The 25,954-nt window shown below is 42.4% G+C and overlaps 1 protein-coding gene across 2 annotated transcripts in view; it reads right to left on the bottom strand.

The window, feature by feature from the left end:
• Positions 1-25,705, bottom strand: part of LOC141102787 (NUAK family SNF1-like kinase 1) — a 56,929-nt gene extending 31,224 nt beyond the window's left edge. Inside the window, exons 1-2 of one of the 2 annotated variants that reach the window (XM_073591782.1) lie at positions 24,905-25,705; positions 339-459 (exon numbers count right to left, since the gene is read on the bottom strand). In XM_073591782.1, coding sequence (XP_073447883.1) covers positions 339-459; positions 24,905-25,192 — 409 coding nt within the window. In that variant the 5' untranslated portion in view covers positions 25,193-25,705. Of the gene's footprint in view, positions 1-338; positions 460-5,747; positions 5,860-24,904 lie in introns of those variants that run through there. The other variant, XM_073591783.1, reaches the window with a different exon arrangement.
• Between the last annotated feature and the right edge of the window lie 249 nt (positions 25,706-25,954).

The following is a 25,954-nucleotide window of genomic DNA, read 5'->3' as shown; positions in this document are numbered from 1 at the left end:
GCACAACCACCCCCAATGGACAAGTTTATGAGCAGTTCTGTACTTTGACTTTGCTCTGTGCACATTGTTCTAGTAAAGCCAGGCTTTGGCTGTAAACCTCACTGATGTGTGTCATGGTCGGGATTCCATTTGCAGAGTAATTAATGACCATTAACTGGCTTAAAAACATGGACAAGCCCCGCCAGGTGTCAGTCATTCGCTGTTATGGCAGACACTTGTCTCCGTACAAAAAAAAGGGGGCCACTTAATCCTACTGAGTGAAGAATTCCCGAGTCCCCGGGGAAAGCCTGTGTATATGATATGATAAGTATGACATGTGCCCCCAAGCTTGCACTGACCTTCGAAGACCTGAATGATGTGCTCATGTTTCAGCAGAGCGGTGATCTCTATCTCCCGCTGAAGGTGCACTCTGTCCAGTTCATCTGTGATCTTGTCTTTCTGGATGGACTTCACAGCCACCTAAAGAAAGATATTTGATATTTAACTTATCATCAACTTACCCTATCACACCCTGCAACAACAAACACTGCAAACTGTGCTGCACAGGCAAAAGGACCTTCAATATTTACAGGATCATATAGCTGGACCTCCAATAATGTGGTGTACCTCATTCAATGCGAAAAAAAAAAAAAAATGCAACCAAAGATCTTATGAAACTGGACAGAAATTATGAAATTTGCACAGACAGACCATAAAAGAAAATATGGAAGTTCCTTACTGAATACCTGTGGGACATCATTTCCTCACAACCAGACCACTCTATGGAAGACATGAATATTTTAGATCTCATCAAGCATCTCGGTTTAACTACCATTGATGAGTATGTTTGTGTGGGTGTTTTTTATGTTCATTGTCTTACTTAACCACTTGCCGCCCGCCATATAGCAAAATGACGGTGGCAAAGTGGTTTCTATAGCCTGACCGGAGGTCATATGGCTTCTTTAGTATATTAAGCCGATCAGTCTGACACACCACAACTCCAATCTAGGTGAAGAGTCTCTGGCGGAGACTCTTTACCACGTGATCAGCCGTGTCCAATCACGGCTGATCACGATGTAAACAGGAGGAGCCGGTGATCAGCTTTTCCTCACTCACGTCTGTCAGACGAGAGCAGAGGAGAGCCAATCGGCTGCCCCTCTGACAGGGGGGATCTGTGCTGATCGATTATCAACGCAGCCCCCCCCCCAGGATGCCCACACTGGTCCACCAGGGACGCCACTAGGACCACCAGGGATGTCACCACCAGGTATGCCACCCTAGACCACCAGGGATGCGAATCAGGCCCACGATGGATGCCAATCAGTGCCCACAATGGATGCCAATCAGTGCCCACAATGGATGCCAATCAGTGCCCACAATGGATGCCAATCAGTGCCCACAATGGGCATCACTGATTGGCAGGCATTATTGTTTGGCACTGATTGGCATCCATCATTACCATACATTACAGTACATCAGTGCCCCTCCATGCCGCCTATCAGTGCCCATCCGTGCCGCCTATCAGTGCCCATCTGTGCCACCTATCAGTGCCCATCCGTGCCACCTATCAGTGCCCATCAGTGCTGCCTATCAGTGCCCCATCAGTGCCGCATATTAGTGCCCAACATCAGTGCCCATCAATGCCACCTCATCAGTACCACCTTATTGGTGCCACTTCATCGGTGCCCGTCAGTGCAGCCCCATCAGTGCCCATCAGTGAAGGAGAAAACTGAAACAAACTAACTGAAACAAAAAAAAAACTTTTTTTTTTTTCAAAATATTCTGTCTTTTTTTTTATTTGTTTAGCAGAAAATAAAAATCCCAGAGGTTATCAAATACCACCAAAAGAAATCTCTGTGGGAACAAAATGATAAAAATTTAGTTTGGGTACAGTGTACAAGTGCGACAGCACTGAAAGCTGAAAATTGGTCTGGGCAGGAAGATGTATAAGTGCCCGGGATTGAAGTGGTTAATATTTTGGTAAAACTTTGTGTATCAGTACTGCTTGGACCTTAGAAGAAGGGGGGACACCCTGAAAGCTTGTCCTAAAATTGTGATTGACAGTATACATTATTTTTGTTGCACGTGCACTGATACGGCTCCAATCACCTCAAGCATGCAATGTCTATAGAAACATTCTGTACTGCATTTCTGTAACTATTTTCCCTAGACATTCTGTTAATGTTCTACATTCCGTAAGTGACGTCTATACAAGTATTGTGTAATTATCTGTAATACTATTCTAAAGCTGCTGTGCCAATAATAAAAAAAAAAAATGTAGAACTTTGCACCACAACTGTTTGTGACTATGTGTGCATTTTAAAGGCACTTTTACTGCATTCCATGTGTCTGCACAAGCATTTTGTGGACCTCTATGTTGTCTACATATGCATTTTATGTATATTTGTACTGTTCTGGAGGAACAGCCGGACACAGGAGCACAACCTGACAGTTATATGAATAGGGGCACAACAGAAAGGAAAGTAGCTGGATTGTCAGGACCGGGATCTGAACCCACAACCTCTGCTGTGTCTGGCAGTAGCTCTTCTTGCTGAGCCACCTAAGATTCTAGACAGCTCCCAGTCTGATCCCTTAGGACATGGGGTCTCCAAACTGTGGCTTGGGGGTCAACTAGGGCCATTTGCTGGCCTTTATCAAGTCCTTGAGGCACTACTCTTCCAACTGATACCAATGATAGGGCATTGTTTTTCGTTTCACTAAGGCATGTTCTGCTCCCACTGCCCACAGTCTGGCCCCCCCTAAAGCCTGAAAGACTATAAATTGGCCCTTTGCTCAAAACGTTTGGAGACCCCTGCCTTAGGACAATCTTGTCTTGTCTCTGGTGAACCTTGAACGCTCTGCTCCTCCCATGAACTTCCTAATTTAAATCTCTGCACTTCCTGTTTGCCAGATGATTGTGCTTTCTCCAGCCAATATTTTGCTCTTTTGCACACCTGCAGCTGTCCTTATCTCCGCTTACCAACCTCTGGCTTGTTCTTCGTCTACACTTCCGCTTGATCCCAACCTGCAAACACTTGTTACTGACATTTGGAGTGTTTGCTGCCTGCTATATCTGCATATATTTGATGCCTACATGCTACATCTGCTACTGGACCCCAGCTTGTTCATCCCCTGGTGGGGTGATTTTGAGGACCGCGACGTAGTACTAACATACAGCAAAACCCATCTCCACCATCAGAAGCTCTGGTGAAGATCGGTTAGTGCTTAGACCCCACACCTCAGATGAGGCCACATCATCCTCCAGGGTGACCTGCTTGTGTATTTATCCAGCTGGTTGGTGGGAGCCTCTCTACTGCTATAGCTACTGTTTTCCAAACCTGACCCTTAACTGTGACATGGATGAAAATAAATTATTATATGGACATTTTGGAAACAAATATGGCTGCTTTAATAAAAAAATAAAGAAAAAAAGTTTTTAAGTCGCACTGTTATCCAGTCATGTAAATAGGCTATGTACTGATAGGACATTGAGGACAATCTACAGGGTTCCCTGCAGATTCAATAGGGATTGCTTACAGAGCATTCCGTCCCTGGTCTAAATTTACCATCATTACGTAATCACGTGCCAGCCAAATGGTGCTTGTAAACAGTGCAAGACCGATCAACACGCACTGGCAAAACACAGTTGAGCAACAGATACATAGAAGTATTTCCACATATGGCAAAGGCGTTTGCTTTCAACATGCTGAGTCTCGTCTTTGTAACCTTAAAGTGTACCTTTCTACCATGCCACCAGTTGCTTTGCGGGCTCATTGAATAGTCAGTCCCACAAGCCATCACTACCGTTACAGCAGAAACAACGTCTGTATTAGCATTGAGATTCCCAGTGCACTTTACATCATTGGGCCCCATTCACACCATATGCGTCTCAGTGCATAGACAAGGCAATGGGCCTATGTCCTGTTGTTTCAATTCACACCAATGTATCTCATTATATGTTTGTTTTTATATAATAAAAAGGATAAGAGTGCCAAGTCATACAGATCAGTCCATCTAAGTAGAGTTGACAGTAGGGTTGCGCAGATACTAGTATCGGTATCGGTGCCGATACCGAGCATTTGCACAAGTATTGGTACTCGTGCATATGCACCGATACCTGAAACCAATACTTTCAGGCTCGGTTCTTTGAGCTGTCAGTGGGTCTCCCCAGTGTTAAAGAAGTCCGGTAATTGGATGGATCAAAAAAAAAGCAGCCGGCAATATTAGCTCAGCCCTGAAAGACTAAAAAAAAACATTTTTGTGAATAGAACATTCCTCAAAGTATACTTCTATGAAATCCCTACCGCTCTGTTCCCCTTCTATCCTCAAATTCTTTCCTGTTGATTCTGCCATTATGGCCCCCTTATGGACCTTCTAACATCGCTGCACGAGCACCTCTCAATTTGTTACAGCATTGTCACCCTCCCCATAGGTCAGCTGAGTTACGTAGTCACACCACCGCCTTTTCCTAGTGATGTCTACATCCCAAAAAAGTTGTTTTTATACAGTAGGTGCATGAATAGTGGTCTCGGACTACCCATGTACTTCACAAATACCCTGTTTCCCCGAAAATAAGACCTAGCGTGATTGTCGGTGATGGCTGCAATATAAGCCCTACCCCCAAAATAAGCCCTAGTTAAAGTCCTTGTAGGTCTTATTTTCAGGGTAGGGCTTAATTTCGGGGAAACAGGGTAGGGCTTGTTTGGGGGGTAGGTCTTATATTGCAGCCATCACCGACAATCGTGCTAGGTCTTATTTTTGGGGAAACAGGGTATGCGTTGCCTGTTCGCAAATTTTAACCAAATGCTATTTCCTAAGCTGCCTATACACTGTTATACAGACGATAGGACATTCCGACAACAAAATCCATGGATTTTTTCCATCGGATGTTGGCTCAAACTTGTCTTGCATACACACGGTCACACAAAGTTGTCGGAATTTCCGAACGTCAAGAACGCGGTGACGTACAACACGTACGACGAGCCGAGAAAAATGAAGTTCAATAGCCATTGCGGCTCCTTCTGCTTGATTCCGAGCATGCGTGGCACTTTGTACGTCAGAATTGTGTACACACGATCGGAATTTGCGCAAACGGACTTTGTTGTTGGAAAAATTTGAGAACCAGATCTCAAATTTTGCGCGACGGAAATTCCGATGGAAACTGTCTGATGGAGCTTACACACGGTTGGAATTTCCAACAACAAGCCCTGATCGCACATTTTACGTCGGAAAGTCCGACTGTGTGTATGGGGCATTAGATTTTCTTTTGAACAGTCATACAAAATTCCTAAAAATCCAAAAATCAGAGCTTTTGATGATGCCATCAATTTCGTTTGAAGGTTCTTAAAAATGGCCTCAATTTGTTATGATATCTAAATCCGCCAGTACATCTACTTCCCCCCCCCCCCCAACTGAGGACCACAGTCAACTTTTCTCAACTGAGGACCACATTACTAGTTAGAATTTTGTTCGTTTATAAAAGAAGTAAGAAAAAAATTTCAATCCATCAGCTTTAATTTTTCTCCTCACCACGGTTGAAAATGATTGTCAATTTGCCCCCTTCAACCATTGGAAAATTGATGGAACTTTTTGAAAACAAACATTTTTTGAACAAAATTTACCCAAGTATATTCAGCTTTAGTTTGGGGCCCTCAGACAGTAAAACCTAAACTTTATCCTCGCCAAATCTAAGTTAGTAAACATACACGGGGCATCCTGTTTGTGTTCGGTCTACGTGAACTCTTGCACTGCGCTCTTGTGCCATTTACCGTATTCAGACGCAGACCTGTTAATGTGGACATACGGCTTGTACTCCGAATATCAGGAAGCTTTTATCTGTCCTAGAAGGCTGCTAACAGCACTTAGCTCAGCTGCTTCCGGCAGACTTAACCACATCCTCCTCTGACTAATGTGTCTGTGATAAAGCCCGGAGCACATGATAAGAAGCTCAGAGGTGTCTGTGCTGGCTCTTCTCTACAAATGTGTATCCAGTGATTCACTGGAAATTTGGAACCATTAAATGGTCCAGTGGCAAACATTTTTGTAAGCTCAGCAATTTTAACGCCTTATTACAAAATTACAAAAAGAAAACGCCCAGAACTCCAGAAACCATGCAGCCTTCCTACGCTCAATTTCACAACATGTTGTCCTACACTTTGCTATCCCAACAGCATGAAGGGGGTTATTTCATGTAGATGAACTTAAGCTGACCATAAATGGATAGAATTTCCAATGCAAATTTTTAGAAAAAATCATAGGAAAATTTGTATGAAAATTCTCAGTGTGCCGTTCAAAAGATTTTGTTTGCTTTGAACATTTGATTTTGGAATGAAAGGACTTTACCCAATGAAAACCTCACGCACTGATAAAAATGTATTTGTTGGTGAAACATTTTCCATCCTGCTCCTTCGAATCTTGTTGGCACGGAGGTCGAAAAACAATGTCGATTTGACCCCACTAATGACTCGAAAAATGAACAAACTTTTTTAGAACCTTCTTTTCCTGAGAATTTCGTTCAAAATTCTACCCATCTATAGCCAACTTTACTTTTGGGCTGACAACCTTTTGCTGGACTAAAATTCTTAGCAGTGTTTGTCAGCCCTACCTGCTGGACCACAGAATTCTGCCCAACCCCACCCTTCTCTGTTCCACTCCAAATGCATACATTGATTTCTTTCCCAGGAAAACAATGTTGCTTGCCCCAACGTCTGAAAGCTCATCCACACATTTGACTTGATAAACTGTTAATGGTTCTCCAAACATTTGGCGTACAAAATACCAATGTAGGCCTTATTCACATGGTTTCTATTACAGCTGATCCACAATGGTCGGTTGACAAGCAGGTCAGAGTCCTCCTGGATGTCTGTTTTTGGGAAGAAATCTCACTGCACCGTGTGCTCTAGGCCAGTGTTTCTCAACTCCAGTCCTCAAGGCGCCCCAACAGGTCATGTTTTCAGGCTTGCCATTATTTTTCACAGGTGATTTGATCAATTTCACTGCCTTCGTAATTACCACAGCTGTTTCATCTGAGGGAAATCCTGAAAACATGACCTGTTGGGGCGCCTTGAGGACTGGAGTTGAGAAACACTGCTCTAGACCAGTGTTTCTCAACTAGGGTTCCTCCTGAGCTTGCTAGGGGTTCCTTAAACAATAAGCAATTTCAGATAAGTAACCATTGACACCAGCGATCTTTTTATCTATCTGTACAGGGACATTTTTCCTAATAACCACAAATGTAAGAAGCATTTTTTCGATTGATCATCACGGTAATGTAATGTGAGCTGTAGCTATAGTAGTTATTAGCAGGGGTTGCCTGAGGCCAGAAGTTATTTCAAGGGTTCGTCCATGTTAAAAAGGTTGAGAAAGACTGCTCTAGACACAGTTGAGGTCCCATTCACTTGAATGGGTCCCTTTTGGTGGCATTACCACCTGACAAAAGTGACATGCTGTGTAAAGTTTGCCAAAGATGACCTTGGTGACGTTTACAGGTGTTTCCACCAGCAATTATAACTTGCTGGTGGGTGGTTAAGGGGTGGTAAAAAACATGTATCAACCGCCTGTTTTCACTGTCCCTTTGACACTCATGTGAAGGAGGCCTTACGGAATGAGCCAAATAATGGTTGAAGTTGAAGGGCTTGAACTGGAAGATGCCACTAGTGCAGCAGATATAAAAAAAATCTGAAAATGCAACATGTCGCACGAAAAGTCACATGATATGCGCCAAAAAAATTGTTTGTCCACCATGGAGAGGATGGTGGTGAAGATCATTGTTTGTGCGCCTACTAAACATTTATGCACTGTAACATAACAGTTTATGTGAAATGCAATACGCCATGATAGCACACTTCAAATTCCTCTAGAACCACCGAGCATAATTTATAGGACCCATTGTGTGTAAAGAGAGGGCTTTTGGGAGATGTACAGTAAACATGGGGGCATGCCTACATCAGTAGGAACTGGCCTTCCTTCAAGAAATTTACAAGACTGGTGACGATGAGGTGCTTCCCACAGGTTGGTGACTAGGAGTGGGTGATGGACCAGATCTGACCTTTTGATCGTTAGGTGGAACAGTTCCTCATTTCCTAATCTCTTGTGCCAACCATAAGGCTTTCCGATAATAAAGAGGATGTGTCATATAAAACCAACTTATCTGCTTATTCAGTTGGTTTGAGGTCACAAAGAGCCGTCAGCTTTGCCTGTACGCCTGCGGCCCACCCTACATGTTCGGCGGTGCTAATATGAAGTACGCTTCCTTCATTGTGTTCCTGATACAGATCATTCCCGTGAATCTTATGAACTGCACAGCTGCAAAGAACATTTCATTCACACCCCCCGTGGAAGTAAGGAAAGTTTTCTTTTCAATCCCCAGAGGAATCTCAGGCTCCAATATTTCTTTATATATAAAATTTTTCCCGTCGACTACATTGGGAATTCTTCTGGAATGTTGGGTATGTCTGGAGTCATTAAAATACCTCCTAGCATATTGTGTTTAAGAATAAGAAGGAAATATGGAGGTGGGAATGTAAAGATAATGAGGATTGTGATAAAAAAAAAAAGAAAAAAAAAGACCTCCCGCATTTTTCAAAGTGTCTGATAGAAAACAATGCTTTCTCCAAGCTAAACCTTTCTAATCTGCATTGGATGAATTAAAGGGAAGGTCTGGTTGAGATAAGCTGGGGGTTAAACAATTGATTAATTAACCATTTGACTTCTGAAAGATTTACCCCCCCACACCCCCTCATGACCAGGCCATTTTTGCGATACGGCACTGCGTGGTCGTGCTACGCTGTACCCAAATAAAATGTATGTCCTTTTTTTTCCCCAAAAATAGAGCTTTATTTTGGTGGTATTTGATCACCTCTGCGGTTTTTATGTTTTGCGCTATAAAAAAAGACCAGCAATTTTGAAAAAAGAACCAACATTTTTTTACTTTCTGCTATAAAACATACACAATAAAAAAATGTAAAAAAAAAAATCGAATTTCTTCATCAATTTAGGCCAAAATGTATTCTGTTACATATTTTTGGTAAAAAAAAATTCCCAATAAGCTTATATTGATTGGTGTGCAAAAGTTATTGCGTCTGCAAACTATGGGATATTTTTATGGAATTGTATTTTACTAGAAATGGTAGCGATCAGCGAATTATAGCGGGACTGCGATATTGCAGCGGACAAACTGGACACCTAGCTGACACTTTTGACACTTTTTGGGGACCAGTGACACCAATACAGTGATCTAAACAGATACAGATCTAAAAATATGCACTGTCACTGTACTAATGACACTGGCAGGGGAAAGAGTTAACATCAGGGGCGATCAAAGGGTTAAATGTCTGCCTAGCCAGTGCTTGTGTACTGTGTGGGAGGTGCTTTTACTAGGGAAAGGCAGAGGAATAAGGAGTAAAGTTGGCCATACACATACAGATTTTTTTCAGATCAGCCTGCAGACTGAATGCAAAAAATCAAACAGATTCCTCCATCAACGCTACATAGGGCAGGTGTAAGAATCTCCTGCTGTAGCTATTGGGCACTGCCAGTCACAATACCCAAACAGTGCCTGCATCTGATTGGATACAGGCACACTTTGGCTGATGAGTTTCAACCCGGCTCCTGAATTTGGGTGAGAGGCACCCGTTGCAGAAACCATGAAATCAGACCGATACAGAAGTACGGTTAAATCACACTTGTTTAATAATAAAAGTAAAAAGAACAAACGTAGTCAAAACATAGCCAAAGTTCAGTAACCGGAACGGATAGTCAGCCAAGCCAGTAGTCAGGGATCAATGTAGTGGAACAGCAAGCAGGATCTGGAGCCAGGAGGGATGTCAGCCAAGTCTTTAAACAGGAACACAGGAGATAGGCTCTGTGATGTTAACCAAGGTGAAGGCAGAGATCCTTTGGGCTGGACTGCTAAAGTAGGCAAGGCTGACGAGCAGGATATAATCAACAGCTGAGTAATTGTGGGGAGATAGGAGCTGGAAATTAGCCAACAGGTGAGTGGCCAGCTATGAGAAGAAAGGGCTCAGCCCAGCCCTGATAACCCGTCAGGGCCGCCCATACTTGCCAACTGTCCCGAATTTGCCGGGACAGTCATGGATTTTATTAAGCTGCCCCACCAAGTCCTTGTGCCGAGTTACGTCCCAGAAATCAGAGCCACAGGGACACCTTGCTGCCATTTGTGTCATTGCTGCCCACCACATGTCTACATCATCAGGGCATTCCTGTCACTGCTGCCGGGGTGCCCACATCGGGTCTGCACATTACTGGGTTTGAGACCTCCTCCCCCTACCTTTCCCAGCAGTCTCAGGAGCTCTCGTGCAGGACAGCAACATACCATAGGTGGAGCCTCCTCCTTGTTGGCTACCCACTGAGTGAATTTCAGCTGGTTCATCAGGAAACGGATTCAATTGCTCCAGCCAGCTTACCCAATCTGTGCAACTGCAACCCGAAGCTTCTTCTTTGAGTATTTTGGCCTGCGGTTAAATGCTGACGTCATCGCATACAATTCAGGAATAATAGTTCTGGATTGTATGTGAGAATGGTGAGAAGTATTGGATAGAAGAGAAGAGCACCAGAGCAATCAGGGGATATGGTACTTTTCTACAGTCTGGCTCAACTTATATGGTAATATATCGATTGATGATATGTTAATCTTTCCTTAGATGGAGTATATATGGATTTGAAGATATGTAGTCCTGAGGAAGCAGTTGAAATGCGTAGACATTGTCATGGCATACACCTATGTATTGTCCATCATACAGAATATTTCTGTATTTTATTTTTTTATGGACACCTGGACTCACTGAGCAATTTTTAAATATTGTCCATTTAATAAAATATAGATTTTTTTTTGGGGGGGGGGGGTCTTTCTACGCTTTCCTGGCATATTTAAAGTTTTATTGTCCTGACTTTTTGTAAGTAATTTTCTACAGTCAAGGTATGTGATGGGTAAATTTTGTTCGTTATTAAAATTTCTCCATGTTGTATGGAACGGCCGTTGGTTGAATTTCCTAAAAATGACGGGCAAATCCTCAAAATGTCCACTGTACCACATATATATATATATATATATATATATATATATATATATATATATATATATATATATATATATATATACCATGTTTTTTTTTTAGATATGCACATCATGTTGTTTGTATATCCTCTATAAATCATGGAATCTGATTGGCTGCTTTGAGCATTAACTCTTCCTGTGTTCCAGTTCCTATAGCTCAGCCTTGATGTCCCCATTACCCAACTTCTGTCTTCCTTGATGCAATCCGGTTTCAAATGATGCATCAGCAGTCCGACAGCCACATGTGGGCACGGCTCCCGGACATGTTAAGGAGAGTCAGCAGCACACTGTAGATGAACAAAGTCTGACACATTTTTTTGGCATGTCCGACAGTAATTGTTTTCAAGCAACCCAAATTTAGCAATGCCGCCTCTTTATCTTTATATTGTGCATATTTGAGCATTTTGGTGCTGACTATTTCATTAACTAAGACTTCTAAATTTAGCCCATGCTTTATGTTGAGGGCTGTGGGAATCTTTAGCTTGCATTTTCTTGTTCCCTGTTTAAATTGATTCAGTTATGATAAATATGGGCCCATATATGGGCAGTATTAAAGCCCAACTCCGGTCAAAATGTTGGGCTTTAGATTTCTGTTTTTATCTCTTCCTGGGACCCCATTGTGGAGATTTACCTTCACTTCCTGTCCTTGTTAAACCTGTACTAGAAATGGGGATATGGTTGTCACCCAATTGGGCACAGGCAGTGGTAAAAACATTGTTGTTATGGTAATTAACATACATTATAGCAGTGGTCTCCAAACTGTGGGCCGAGGGGCTGGATGTGGCCCTTTGCGTGCTTTTTTTTGGCCTTGGGGCACTATTCCCCCCATTGTTGCTGACATAGTTCCTGCCACTGACAGCAACAATGGGGCACTAATCATGCCATTGACGCCAATGATGGGGCACTAATCCTCCCACTGATACCAATGATTGGGCACTATTCCTCCCATTGACACCAATGATGGGGTACTATTCCTCCCACTGATACCAATGATGGGGCACTATTCCTCCCATTTATATCAATGATGGGGCACTATTCCTCCCACTGATAACAAAAATATGGCACTATTCCTCCTATTGACACCAATGATAGGGCACTATTATTCCCCTTTATACCAAGGCACTATAACCCCCCCCCCCCCCCCACAATACCAATCATGGAGCATTATTTACTCCCACTGAAGCCAGGACATTTTCTTCTCCCACGGTCATAGTGCAGCCCCCTAAAGTTTGAAGGACAGTAAAACGACCCTTTGTTTAGAAAGTTTGGAGACCCTTGTATTATAGCTTAGGACCATGTTGCATTACCATTTCTGATGGTGGAAATATATTGGCAGTGACATAATCAATAAAGCTAGCCATACAGGTAGTATTTAGTCTGAATTTTTTAATACGTTAATTCGGAAAAATCCTTTGTCAGGTGATGAGGTAGTACCATCAGTGGCTCCACAAATTTTGGTGGGAAGCCCAAAAAAATGTGTTCGTTTATCATGTCAATGACTAAATTTTAATATTCGATTTCAGGATGCACAAAAGTTTTCCAATGTTTGTCTTGTTGCCTTCTTTCCTACAGACTGTACATATTAATTTCTTGAAGTCTCCCCTGATGCGTTTTATCCCTTAGACCTTTGAACCACTTTTGTTGCCCATCTCTGGACTTGTTCTAACTGGCGCTAGAATTGGTGAGCCCATTGGAAGATTTCCCTTCTCTTGCTACTCCAGTGACAGCCAAAAACATTTTTTGATGACTATCTATTTCGGTGATGACGGTCATCTGGGCCATTAACAATTAGGTACGTGAGGAGGCGAGCTTGAGACCAGGGCATGAAGCACCTTAGAGAGGATGCTACGTTGGATTGGTCGCATGGGTGGAAGGAGCCTGCTGGGAGCCAGGATTGGGGTAAGTATTACATCTTATCCTAGCAACCCTACACTAAACAAGCATTTAACCCTTACAGTGGAGAAGAAGGGGCCACAAGGGTAGATTTTGTCTCCTTTCTGATGCCCAGCTATAAGTGCAGTTGTACTTTGGTGATTCTGCAAAGGTTTACTAAGGACAGAATTGCCAGCGTGACATCAGCCAAAGTGAATCAAGCCTTTAGTACCGTGTGCATGTGAGAGTGAAAAAATTCATTTCCTGTACAACAAGAAAGTAAAAACCAAGCCGAGGCAATACAAATTCTAACAGAAAGGTAAACTCAAAGATGTCATCCTGACCCACCACATCTGGGTTGGGTATCCTGTTTCTGAAGCTAATTGAAGTAGACTTGATTGAATAAATGTGACCTTTGTTATTCAAAGGGGCATGTCGCTCTACGAAAGGATGTGCATTGGGTACATTTTTTATGAGTTCCAGCAGTTCCTGAGTCTAGAGGCTAAGCTTCCCTCATGGCAGTGTTCCTGTCACTTGTCATTAGCAGACCCAACTATGCCATGTGCAGCCACTAACGACAGCTTAAATGGTCAGATGTTAAATACACTCCTTGGGAGGAGACGTACTTACAGTGAACCTGAGATTCAGTAATGACTAGCAGAGACTTGATAGGCTTTGAAGGCTGTGAGATTTTACTGAACATGGGTGACCATGTCATTCTAAATTTGTCTATATACACTACTAGACTTCAAAAAAGCCACATGTGGGTCGAAATTCCGAAAAAATTTTCTTTCGATAATCATAGCTAAGAATTTGCCTTTGAATTTCACACCATTAGTGGGCCGCAGCAACTGCTATTTTTCGTGCATCCATCGAATTTGAATGATCGGGCATGTTGGAAATTTGTTGAAAAAGTCATTTCTAATCAATGAATCGTGCAAGAAATATAAAAGATATAAAATATAAAATAAAAGAATATAAATATAAAATATAAAATAAAAGAAAGCTGTGACCTGGAAAAAAAAGAAGATTCCTGTCCACAAAAATTCTTTTCTGTAGCAACATGAGATGAAAATGAAGTCTTCGTTGGTCGAATTTCGAAATCAATGGTGGAACCATCTGATCACAAAACGCAAAAATTTGTTCGGAATTTGACCCATGTAACGCCTGCATAAAGTAACAAGTATTATGTGCTACTGTTGCTGCTACTTTACTGTCCAATCACATTGTGGGGCAGGGAGGTGACCCAGCTGTAACTGCAGTAGAGAAAAGTCAGGTCACCTAGCTGGCTATACTGTCCACTTGTCCAGCAGAGATGATGCTAATCTCAGCACTTGACGGATAGAAATACAAACTCTTTGGCATGTAACACAGTATAGTATAGACCAGTGATGGCGAACCTTGGCACCCCAGATGTTTTGGAACTACATTTCCCAGGATGCTCATGCACTCTGCAGTGTAGTGGAGCATCATGGGAAATGTAATTCCAAAACATCTGGGGTGCCAAGGTTCGCCATCACTGGTATAGACTATATAGCCACAAAAATATTTCAAATGTTTCCAGTAAAGGCCTCTGTTAATACTACAATATAAAAAGAAATTGTAGACTCTCTTCCACCTATGTGGCAACTGTTTGGTGAAGACCCTTTTCTCTTCCAGCATAACTGTGTACAAAATCAACTCCATAAAGACACAGCTTGACCAGTAGTTTGGGGTGGAGGACCTTGAGTGTCCTGGTTGAGACCTGACCTCAACCCTACTGAACATCAATGGAATGAACTGAAACACCAATTGTGAACATGGTCCTCTCATCCTCAACATCAGCACCTGACCTCAACTATGCTCTTTTTGGCACATTTTTGTGGAAAGTTCCATATTACTGCTCATGGTAAGTGAATGGGATGTCCAACAACCTCATATATTGTATTATAGTCAAATACCCACAAGTATTTTGCTATATAGTGTATTTAGCTGTCTGCCTGAAGTTCAAGAGATGATTTATGACTGGGTGTTGTGACTATCCACATTGAGTCCACTATCATTGTTCTATGCACTGTATTACAGAATTACTCATGGGGACCCGATGCTAGCAAAATAATTTGCATTGCACGAAAACCTTTTTATTGCCCTTAATTATTGAGCATACTTAGCATGCATATCCTAAAATTTTACTTTTCTTTAGAAGACACCTGTGACCTTTAGCCGAGGAAAAAAAAAACCCAACAGCTAAGAAATTCCAGCAAGGTCATTGGCCTTTTACCTCAGTTAAGATCCGCTAAGTTTGCAAGGTTCTCCACCTGTCTGTCTTCCCATGACACATTCGTTCAGTTTGTTTACAGCCCAGCTCCAGGTAACAAGTGACATCAATCACTAAGATGCTGATGCCATCCAGAAAGCACTGTAATTGTGCTATTACGCAGAAAGGGGCATCATAAAACTAGTACTTGCTAAGGTGTGGGATGGAGGTTCTAGATCCAGAGTTAGTTTCCTTTAGCAATCTTAAGAAAAGTCCACATTGTAGGGTACAGTGACCCTGGAAATGCAGAATACTGACACAAAAGAGGAACCTGCAGTGAATAGAGGATGGTATATGGAAAAACAAGAGCACCAAACCAAAGGTTTAGAAGTCCAAGGGTATGTTTTTCTTCATAGAAACCAGGGACGTGCAGTCAGGGGAGGCAGGTGAGGCAAAATTTGTGGCTATCATCTATGGTCCTGGAGATACGGGGCTCCTTGCGCAGCCTGTCAAAAGCTACATACAGAGCAGCCAGTTTAAATGCAAGTTGGCGCACTCTGTTTACAGCAGACTGAGAGGATGAGCTCACAGTGCCTCTCACTTCTTGTCAGAGGCACTGAGCTTAATGGACAGTTTGGAGCCTTGAACCAATGGTAAAGCACCATTGGCCCAAGCTGTCCAATAAAAATGTTGGCTCATGCTCATAGACGGGGGCATGCTTCTGAAAGACAAATGCTCCCTTCCAGCCCAACCCTCTTAACTACAAGGAAAAAACATGGGTTTATGGGTATAAGATTTACCCACAATCCCATGTTTTTCTCACACACTTAAGAGAGAGGATCTGCTGCTGTTGAAAAGTTACTGTTTTAATCAAGCTAAATAACATATTATTATGCTATATGATATAAGGTAATAATTTATTATTTATCTATTTACTGTGAAATTAATGGTTTGAAGTTATAACTTCAAACTTCAGTAATTTCTCCGTTAAGCCACCAGCTTGAGTACAGATTTTGAAAATATAGTAAATGACCTTAAAAACAATATACAATAATTATTTGTATATTACTTATGGTAATTAACCCCTTGCCACCCAGGCCAATGACACTTTTCTCCTTCATGTAAAAATCATCAATTTTTTGCTAGAAAATTACTCAGAACCCCCAAACATATATATTGTTTTAGCAGACAACCTATGGAATTAAATGGCGGTTGTTGCAACTTTTTATGTCACATGGTATTTGCGCAGCAATTTTTCAAACGTGTTTTTTATTTTTTTTTTAAAGAAACTTTTTCATGAATTAAAAAGAAATGAAAAAAGCCTGATTTTTTTGTAGATTTTTTGTAGATACCTAACATGTCACGCTTTAAAATTGTGCACACTTGTGGAATGGCTCCAAACTTCAGTACTTAAAAATCTTCATAGGAGACGCTTTAAAAATGTTTACAGGTTACATGTTTAGCGTTACAGAGGAGGTCTAGTAGTAGAATTATTGCTCTCGCTCTAACGATCGCGGCGTATGTAACCTGTGTGTATCTGGCTCTGATACTAACCAGTGCCTCACCAGGCACTGAGCTCACCGCACATCCCTGATAGAAACCCAACAAGCCAAAACTTATCGGGCTACATTCCTCTATTTTGGGGCTTTTAATGCTGGTTAGAAAAGTTGGAGTTGGCTGCTTTCCTCCAATGACTCACTTTAAAGTGGAGTTAAATTCCACTTGAACTTGTACTTACAGGTAAGCCTTAAATAAAGCTTACCTGTAGGTACAATGAGTATCTTCAAAACTTGACCTGTTTAGGAGATATTCACACAACATGTAGCTGGTGATGTCACTGCCACATGCGCTCTGAAGGGACGGCATACTGCGCTGGACCTTCAGAGCTCCGTCCTGGAGCCGAGGGCCCGGCCATTCATACAGCCAGAGCCACGAACCCAGAAGGAAGACCGGGTGAAGTTGGCAGCACTGGGGAGCTGTGACAGAGCTGTGCTGGAGGGCTCTTTGTACCTCTAAGTCTGTCATAATGTGCTGCTAATATGCGGTTCATACCAGTACATTATGACTTAAACCTGCAGGGGGGCCCATTGTTTTTTATTTATCTGGAGGTTTACTACCGCTTTAACAGTTGGCTATATAAGAGCCACACGTTGGCTTGTTACCTTTGGACTTCGAATAATGAAATTAATACTATTGGACTCCTAATTCTTTGGTCGTGCTCTTATTTTTCCCTATACCTTCATCATAAAATTAGTGTTTGAGGCTCAATGGCATCATTTTCCTGGAATAGGTGTGCACATAAACACAGGTCAGCAGATCCCATTTACATTATTTTAATTTTAGTACAGCAGATAGGAAAATATGGAACAGGGTTTCTCAACCAGGGTTCCTCCAGAGGCTACTAGGGGTTCCTTTAGCAATGAGCAATTTCTGCCTCTGAGATAAGTTCCCACTGACGCCATTATTCTTTTTAGCTATCTGTAAGGGGGGGGATTCTTCCCAATGACCACAGGTGTAAGGATCATTCTTCCCACTGACCATCACACTAATGTATCATGAGTTGTAGATATAGTCATTTTTAGCAGAGGTTCCCTGAGGCCGGAAAGTTATTTCAAGGGTTCCTTGAAAAGGTTGAGAACTTCTGGTTTAGAGGCTGCATTTGACCTGCTTTGCATTGTGTTTCTTTGGGTGCAGAAGGTCTAAATTAGATTCATTTTCATTGCAGACAAAGCAAGTAAAATCTTTTGCTGTATTTTGCATTCAGACACATCTATACAAGTAGTGCTGCGTTCAAATGCAAAACACAGCATATGATAACAAAGCCCACCTACATGACCCCTTATGAAGTGGAATGCAGCCAGAATCTATTATTCTCTTCTGGATAGCTTCACAACCTCTTCTCAGATGATTCTGTGCTATACAACTTCAATTTCATTGTCCAGTGTGTGTCGTCAGGCTGTAGTGGAGCTTACAGAGAGCTGGTGCTGGAACCAGGGAACACACAACGGCTGCAATTGGTTCTGAGTGTCATTTGGAAGATAAGGATATCAGAAAGCAATACGTGATCAGGCAAATGAACGCCATGATTGATAATCCATGGATAGTCCATAGAATTTATTGGATCTAAACTTTACCTGGATGACATTTAGTTTGCTAAAGCTGGCTTTACGGCTGTAAAATCTCATTAAAAAGTTTGGACGAGAATTTCATCAAAAAGTTTGAAAGAGAAAGTAAAAAAAAAAATATTATAAACACGATTCATTTCAAACGACTTTTTGTTTATGTCAAGGTCCCCCAATTTATAGGAATGAACAACCTTTATTACCATAGAACATTCGACTTCTGGATTACATTTTACAAGTGCACCTGTATAAAGCTGGCCATACATTATACAAATTTCCTTTAGATTTACCCTCAACTATGTAGTACAAGGGCCTGCTTGATTGCATACAAAGTTGAAAGTGTTTGGGTGTGACCTCCTATTATATGGTTTTGGTAAATCTAAAGGACAGTAGAAGAAAATTGTATAATGTACGGCCTGCCTTAGACTAGTTACGATTTTTCTAATCGTTGAATTGGCTGGGAGCCAATTCAACGATTAGACTTTTTTTTTCATTCCCATTAGATTCAACAAAAATTTTCCATCCTTGCCGCTTCCTCTGGTCGAAATCGACTGTCCCATTGTCCCCTTAAATTCAAACAAATGTTTGGAAAACAACAATTTTTGAACAAAATTCTGCAGGTGTAAGGACCACTTAAGGTGTTGGGTATCATAAACAGTCACCATGTTTTCTTTTCTTTTGAGAAACTTTATTTTTTACTTATTTTATCCTTTTTTGGATCTCCTTTAGACTCTCTCAGCCCTTTTCTGTCTACATGTACTCGCCACAGCAGTGTTTGCATGTCGTTCTTCAGGGTGGGCTTTCTGATGGTCACAAATTGACGGAGCTTGCCTGGTCAAGAAGTTGGCACGGCCAAAAATAATCTCCACTAGATGAGTCTTATCTGCATACATGTTCTAGGTCAGTGTTTCTCAACTCCAGTCCCCAAGGCGACCCCAACAGGTCACGTTTTCAGGCTTTCCATTATTTTGCACAGGTGATTTGATCAGTTTCACTGCCTTAGTAATTACCACAGCCGTTTCATCTGAGGGAAATCCTGAAAACATGACCTGTTGGGGCTCCTTGAGGACTGGAGTTGAGAAACACTGTTCTAGGTGACTCAAAGAACGAGGATCAAGCTAGCAGCTCAGCAATGATCATTTGTAGAATTGGAAGACATGTATTATATAATTCAGCAAAAATTTCCTTTGAATACAGATTTTTTTTTTTTTTATTGACTGGAAGGTTCTTTTAAATCTGCTGTCAGACCTCCCAGTCTGGGTGGAAGAGAAGGTGCCTTGTTGGGAATTATAAACAGGGGTGTCATGCAGGGTCCATTAATAGTCTGCCATTACGTTTGGCATGTTGGGATAAGATATTGTGGAGAGATAAATCAAGCGGGTCCTGCATTCTGGGGCCATGCCTAACTAGGGTATTGACGTTGCTGGGGTGACAGCCATGGCCTATGCCAGGCCCGCTTCGCTCTATCTCCATCGCGTATGCTGAACGTGTTCACCACCTTTTCTGTTGACAGAATTCTCTCTCCAGTCAGCCTCTCTACATACAAAACAGCTGCTGTGGTCTGAGACTCGGGGGAACGGAGCTATTTTTAAGGCATGGCAATGAAAGAATATCACTCGTCTCATCATTTACATCTGAGCCAAACAGTTTATTTTATTTGGCAGGGCCCAAGCAGGCTGCGCATTGGATTGTTCTCATTCTCATCGCATTCCCCCCCCCTTTTTTTTTCTGGAGATTTTTTCAGCTTGTAATCATTGAACCTTGTAATTTCTACAGAGCTCTGCAGGGAAGCGGATTCCGCAGAGATTGTTCCTGTTCTGTAGTCTCTATAAGGCTTGGGGGCCTTTAGAACTTTAATGGGTTTTAAAAGGGCCAGCTAAGGCAGTCTGAACTATATGCCCCAGCCGGGGTTTTTTTTTTCAGTGGAAACGCTTTTCTGGCACCTCCAACAATGAATGTATTGTATGTACTAGCAAGGGGTGCCGGGGGGATCTATTGTTGCTGAAGGGGTGTTTGTTGCTGGGCGGGATCTAGTGTTGCTGAGGGTCCATTGTTGTTTAGGGGGGGTCTATTGGTGCTGAGGGTGGCCTGTTGTTGCTAAGGATGGTCTATTGTTGCTGGGGAGGATCTATTGGTGCTGGGGGATCTATTGTTGCTGAATGGGTGTTTGTTGCTGAGTGGGATCAAGTGTAGCTGAGGTTCCATTGTTGTTTAGGAGGGTCTATTGGTGCTGAGGGGGGCCTGTTGTTGCTAAGGATGGTCTATTGTTGCTGGGGAGGATCTATTGGTGCTGGGGGATCTATTGTTGCTGAATGGGTGTTTGTTGCTGAGTGGGATCAAGTGTAGCTGAGGTTCCATTGTTGTTTAGGAGGGTCTATTGGTGCTGAGGGGGGCCTGTTGTTGCTAAGGATGGTCTATTGTTGCTGGGGAGGATCTATTGGTGCTGGAGGATCTATTGTTGCTGAACACGATCTGGTGTTGCTGGTGGGTGGTCTATTGTTGCTGGGGAGGCTCTATTAGTGCCAGAGGGGCCTATTGTTGCTGGGGAGGGTGGGGGGGGGTCTACTGTTGCTGGGGTGTACTATACCTGCACCTGTTCTCTATGAAAAAACACCCTGGTCCCCCCAGCACTGGTTGGCACGGCATGCTGGAACATTCAGATCCTTGCACAGTAACAAAGAGCAGTGAATTGCAGTGACTCCAAGCAACCAATTACATTTCAGATTTTGAAATGTCAGTGTTTTTATACTAATAAAAAAACTGATTGGTTGCTGCAGGTTTCTGCTAGTCTACGAGCCCCGGCTCAATCTTGACTTCAGCCCTAGAATTTCTGCATTCTCACAGTTTCCAGTCCCACCAAATAAAGCAGAATTGGACCATTTTCAATTGCCTTTGGGTAGTATAGGTGGGGGTTAGGCGGAAAGAGACAGATCCTCTTTAGTGCAGGGTTTTAGAGTTCTGGAAACAGGTTTTTAAATAATGACATTGATACATCAGGACATAATGGGAAAAGTTGGAGCACCATTATATCTGAATAGACAGACATTGCCTGCCAAGGAAACCAAGGACCAGGAATCCCAACGTTGTTTAAAATTAGGCTGCATGGCTTCTTAACACAGGCACTATTTATTGTTCTGATTGAGTTATCAGGCCGCCAGCTTTGAGCCTGTTGACTACCGTGACAACTGCTAAGCCCTGATGAAGGATTGTTTGGTCAACGAAACATGCTGTGGAATCAATAAATTATATTTCTGGACTCTCAGCAAGTGTGTTTGGTGCTCCTTCTTTCTAAAAAATATATCGTGACCCCCCATCTCCTGGAAGGAGGGGTGTAATTATGTAATAAGGGCTAGTTTCTTAACAGTAGTGCACATTACAACCTATTGTATATGTGCCTTGGTAATCTGAATGGCACTACGAGGCACCTATAAACAGTAACCAAACATATCTGTGCTTTAGTGCACCAAAGGAAACATGTGAATGCTTTGTGAATCGTGGTAGTACAGGTACATTTTTTGTGGGTTGAAAACACATTTAAACCAATCTGGGCTGTCTTAACCCAATTAAACGCACAAAATGGTTTGCATCAATACACATAAAAGATTTGCCCTAAAGGTCACTTCAAGATAAGTGAGTCAAATTATTCCATGGATTTCTATCTCCAAGACACAAATAACTGCATTGACCTTGTAACAGTTTGTACCTCCACCCTGTTCCTCAGAACCATCATGAATGAGTCACAGCTTCTTGGACTCTCCTGCTCTTAATCCAACATTTTAGGATCACCACTAAACTCAAGTCATTAGGTTAAGAACTGTCGACCTAATATTTTGGGATACCCTTGAAATAATGTGACCTAAGAGTCCCCAGGAAATGCATGAAAACTGCAGGCGATCCAACTTGGTTAGAGCTTTCCTTCAAAAAACAAGCCTATTGAAATGCGTCAAGCTAGATTATAAGCTATAACGAGCAGGGCCCTCTGATTTCTCCTGTATTGAATTGTATTGTAACTGTACTGTCTGCCCTCATGTTGTAAAATGCAATGTATACTGTTGGCGCTACATAAATTCTGTATAATAATAATAATCAAGAACCAGGGATGAGGATGGAGCTTGAGCTTCAAGCCATTGGGGCATTGAGGACTATACATCACCACTGAACTCAAGTCAATAGGTCAAGACCTATGGATTAATATTTTGGGGTAACCTTAGAGGAACGTGACCTAAGAGCCCCCAGGAGATGCATGAAGTCTGCAGGAGATTCAGCTTGGTTGGATCTTTCCTTCAAAAGAACAAGCCTATTATTATTACTATACAGGATTTATATAGCGCCGACAGTTTACGCAGCGCTTTACAACTTGAGGGTATACAGTACAAATACAATACTCTTTAATACAGTAGGAATCTAAAAGCATTTAGGGCTAGGGATGAGGATGGAGCTTGAGCTTCAAGCCATTGGGGCATTGAGGACTATACATCACCACTGAACTCAAGTCAATAGGTGAAGACCTGTGGATTAACATTTTGGGGTAACCGTGGAGGAACTTGACCTCAGAGCCACCAGGAGATGCATGAAGTCTGCAGGAGATTCAGCTCAGTTGGAGCTTTCCTTCAAAAGAACAAGCCTATTTAAAAGCATCAAGCGCTAGGGATGAGGATGGAGCTTGAGCTTCAAGCCATTGGGACATTGACGACTATACATCACCGCTGAACTCAAGTCAATAGGTAAAGCAGGGGTCTCAAACTGGTGGCCCTCCAGCTGCTGCAAAACTACAAGTCCCATGAGGCATTGCAAGGCTGACAGTTACAGGCATGACTCCCACAGGCAGAGACATGATGGGACTTGTAGTTTCGCAACAGCTGGAGGGCCGCCAGTTAGAGACCCCTGAGGTAAAGGAACATGGACTAATATTTTGGGGTAACCTTGGAGGAATGTGATCTAAAAGTCCCCAGGAGATGCATAAAGTCTGCAGGCGATTCAGCTTGGTTGGAGGCTGGAGCTTTCCTTCAAAGGAACAAGCCTATCTAAAAGCATCAAATGTTAGAGATGAGGATGGAGCTTGGGCTTCAAGCCATTGGGGCATTGAAGACTATACATCACCACTGAACTCAAGTCAATAGGTCAAGATCTATGGACTAATATCCACTTTCATCGAATGCAACCATATAAATAGACAATGTGATGCTTGTAGGAACAATGAACCCTTTAGGAAGAGTTAGCCCTGCTAAAGTTGCCCTGTGGCAAACAACATGCTTTTTGTTTGAGTAACTTCTATATCACCCACATCTATCTACTGTACATTGAACATTGAACAGCAAATCGTTGCAGAATATAATCAAACTCCAAGTATTGCATTATACTTGTGACAAAGTCTGTCCCCTTCCTGCAGATGCTGCTTTAGAAATAAAAAAACACCTTCCATTTACAACTTTTGCACGTGTATGTTTATAGTAGGGACTGATGTACACTATATGTAAAGCTCTGCATACATTGGCGGCACTATATAAGTATCCGAAATAAATAAATAAATAGTAGCAGACATCAGGCATTTTAAACATGTGTGACAAGTTGTGACAACTCCTCTGTTCTGGCCCAACCTCTGAGTTAATAAAAGCAAAACTGCGAGAGACATTTGTCCCCGGGCTTCGGTGACAAGGATCAATACAGTCGCTGATCACTTTTGTTTCTGCGGTGATGAGCGGGTGTCTAGATCAGCGGCTCACGACTTGACAGCTGAGTCACAAGACTCCCTGCAGCTGCACAGACTATGTTGCCCAACTGCATTTATTTTAGGATTACTAAAATACCAAAGCATTAGCTAACATGTGCGGTACTTTCAAGGTTGGTCCCCGATTTGCAGTGAAAGTTTCAGGTTTTGAAAATATGTCTCTGCAAATATTTGAACCTGGCATGGCCTCTGCCCAAACCAGCTGTATAACAGCAGCTTAACAGGAATCTGTCACCAAGATCATTGGAGCATGCCCTATTCACTATTATGTTCCAGCTGAGACTATATAATGTTACAATATAACACAGCCATTCTCAACCAAGGTTCTGAGGATCTCTAGGGCATCCAGACTTTGCTAGGGGGGTCCTTGAGCTGTGGCTAATTGTCCTCCTATTTGATGGTGCCTGCATGGTTCCAGGGCCATTGTCATTTGGCAGAACCAGTTGCATGACACCAATTAATGTTTTTTTAGCTTTGTGTAAGGGTGGCATTCTGACCACTATTGTAAGTAGGGTATTCATCTCACTGGCCACCAGTTCAAAGGGTCATGTTCCCACTGGCCAACTGGCCATCAAGGTAAGTGGCATTTTTTTGCCCACCGACCCCCAATGAATTGGCTTTAGCAGAGATTCCCCGAGACCTGAAAAGAGTTTCAAGGGTTCCTCTGGGGTTCCCCTTGAGAAAGGCTGATGTAACAGAAGACAGAAGTCTTTTTTTCAGAGCTTTTTTTCATAGATGTGAACGAACCCTTAAGCGGATTGGGTGATGTACCGTGCCATCATCCAGCAGAATTTCTCAGCATCCCTGGACATCTTTTTTAAACTGGAAACCATTATTTTTCAAGACGGTGACAATACATTATACATTAGAAGTACTCATTATTGGACACTTACCAGCATCCCTGTGCTTTTGTCTATGGCTTTCTTGACTTTGCCGTAGGTGCCTCTGCCCAAAGTCTCCAAAAGCTGATACCGGTGTTTGATGCTGTGCGTGTGGTGATGTTTCTTCACCGGGACCGAACTGCTGACTGGTCCCGAATCTGGGGTTCTGCAAGGGTCAGTCCTATCCCATGTCGGGGACCTCTCCTCCTCTCTTCTCTCCAAATGTCCCTTGGCCACCTTGCTGGACAACATGACCGTGTCACAGGAGCCGTCTCCCCTGATGCAGGTTACACCTGTCATGGCGTCGCTCTGTAGGATAGTAGTACAGCCTTTACTCAAATGATTGTCCAAGCTTGTCAAGGCTGTTTTTCCAAAAAGGGCATATTAAGGAAATAAATAGTTCAATAACTTAAAATAATTATAATAAATATGCAAAAAAATGTAATGTACTTCTTCCTGCAAACCTAAGTTGGCTGATATCAGATTGTCCAAGAGTTGGTGAGCTTCTGCCTCTTCTGGGTGCTAGAAAAATTATTAATTTAAAAACTTTCCAAAACGTCTTCAAGTTTTGAAGTCTGAATTCTTTGCGTCCTCTTTTTGCACTCTCAGTGACTTCGGATCTTCTTGCAGCTGCTGCTCTTTTTTTAGGGATTGAATTGCTACTTCTTTCCTATTCAGTCTTGCTGGAGTTGAATTTTCCAGCAGCAGAGGCTGTGTGTCAGCTGTGTGAAGTTGCTGTGAGTTCTGAGTTTGCAGACTGGCCCTGCATTCTTCTAGTTGGAGTAGGAGGAGACATAGGAAGTGGGCAAAGCTTTAGCTACAGTCTGATGACTGCAAAGTGACTGACACATCCCAAACCTGAGCCGCTGGGGGTTGTTATGCAGCCGGTGATGATACATGGTTAGTCTTTACTCACTATTGTTCATTTAAAGCTGAACTCCAGGTATGATCTGTTATTGCATAGTTATTTTAGTCCAGCTTGGACCACTGTAAGCATGCATATCTCATTCATGATGGACCATGGAAGGTGACAATCACTTTAGTAGTTAGGGACACTACAAT

Source organism: Aquarana catesbeiana, linkage group LG07, assembly GCF_042186555.1.
Source record: "Aquarana catesbeiana isolate 2022-GZ linkage group LG07, ASM4218655v1, whole genome shotgun sequence".
Lineage (NCBI taxonomy): Eukaryota > Metazoa > Chordata > Amphibia > Anura > Ranidae > Aquarana > Aquarana catesbeiana.
This window is presented reverse-complemented; position numbering and strand designations above follow the sequence as displayed.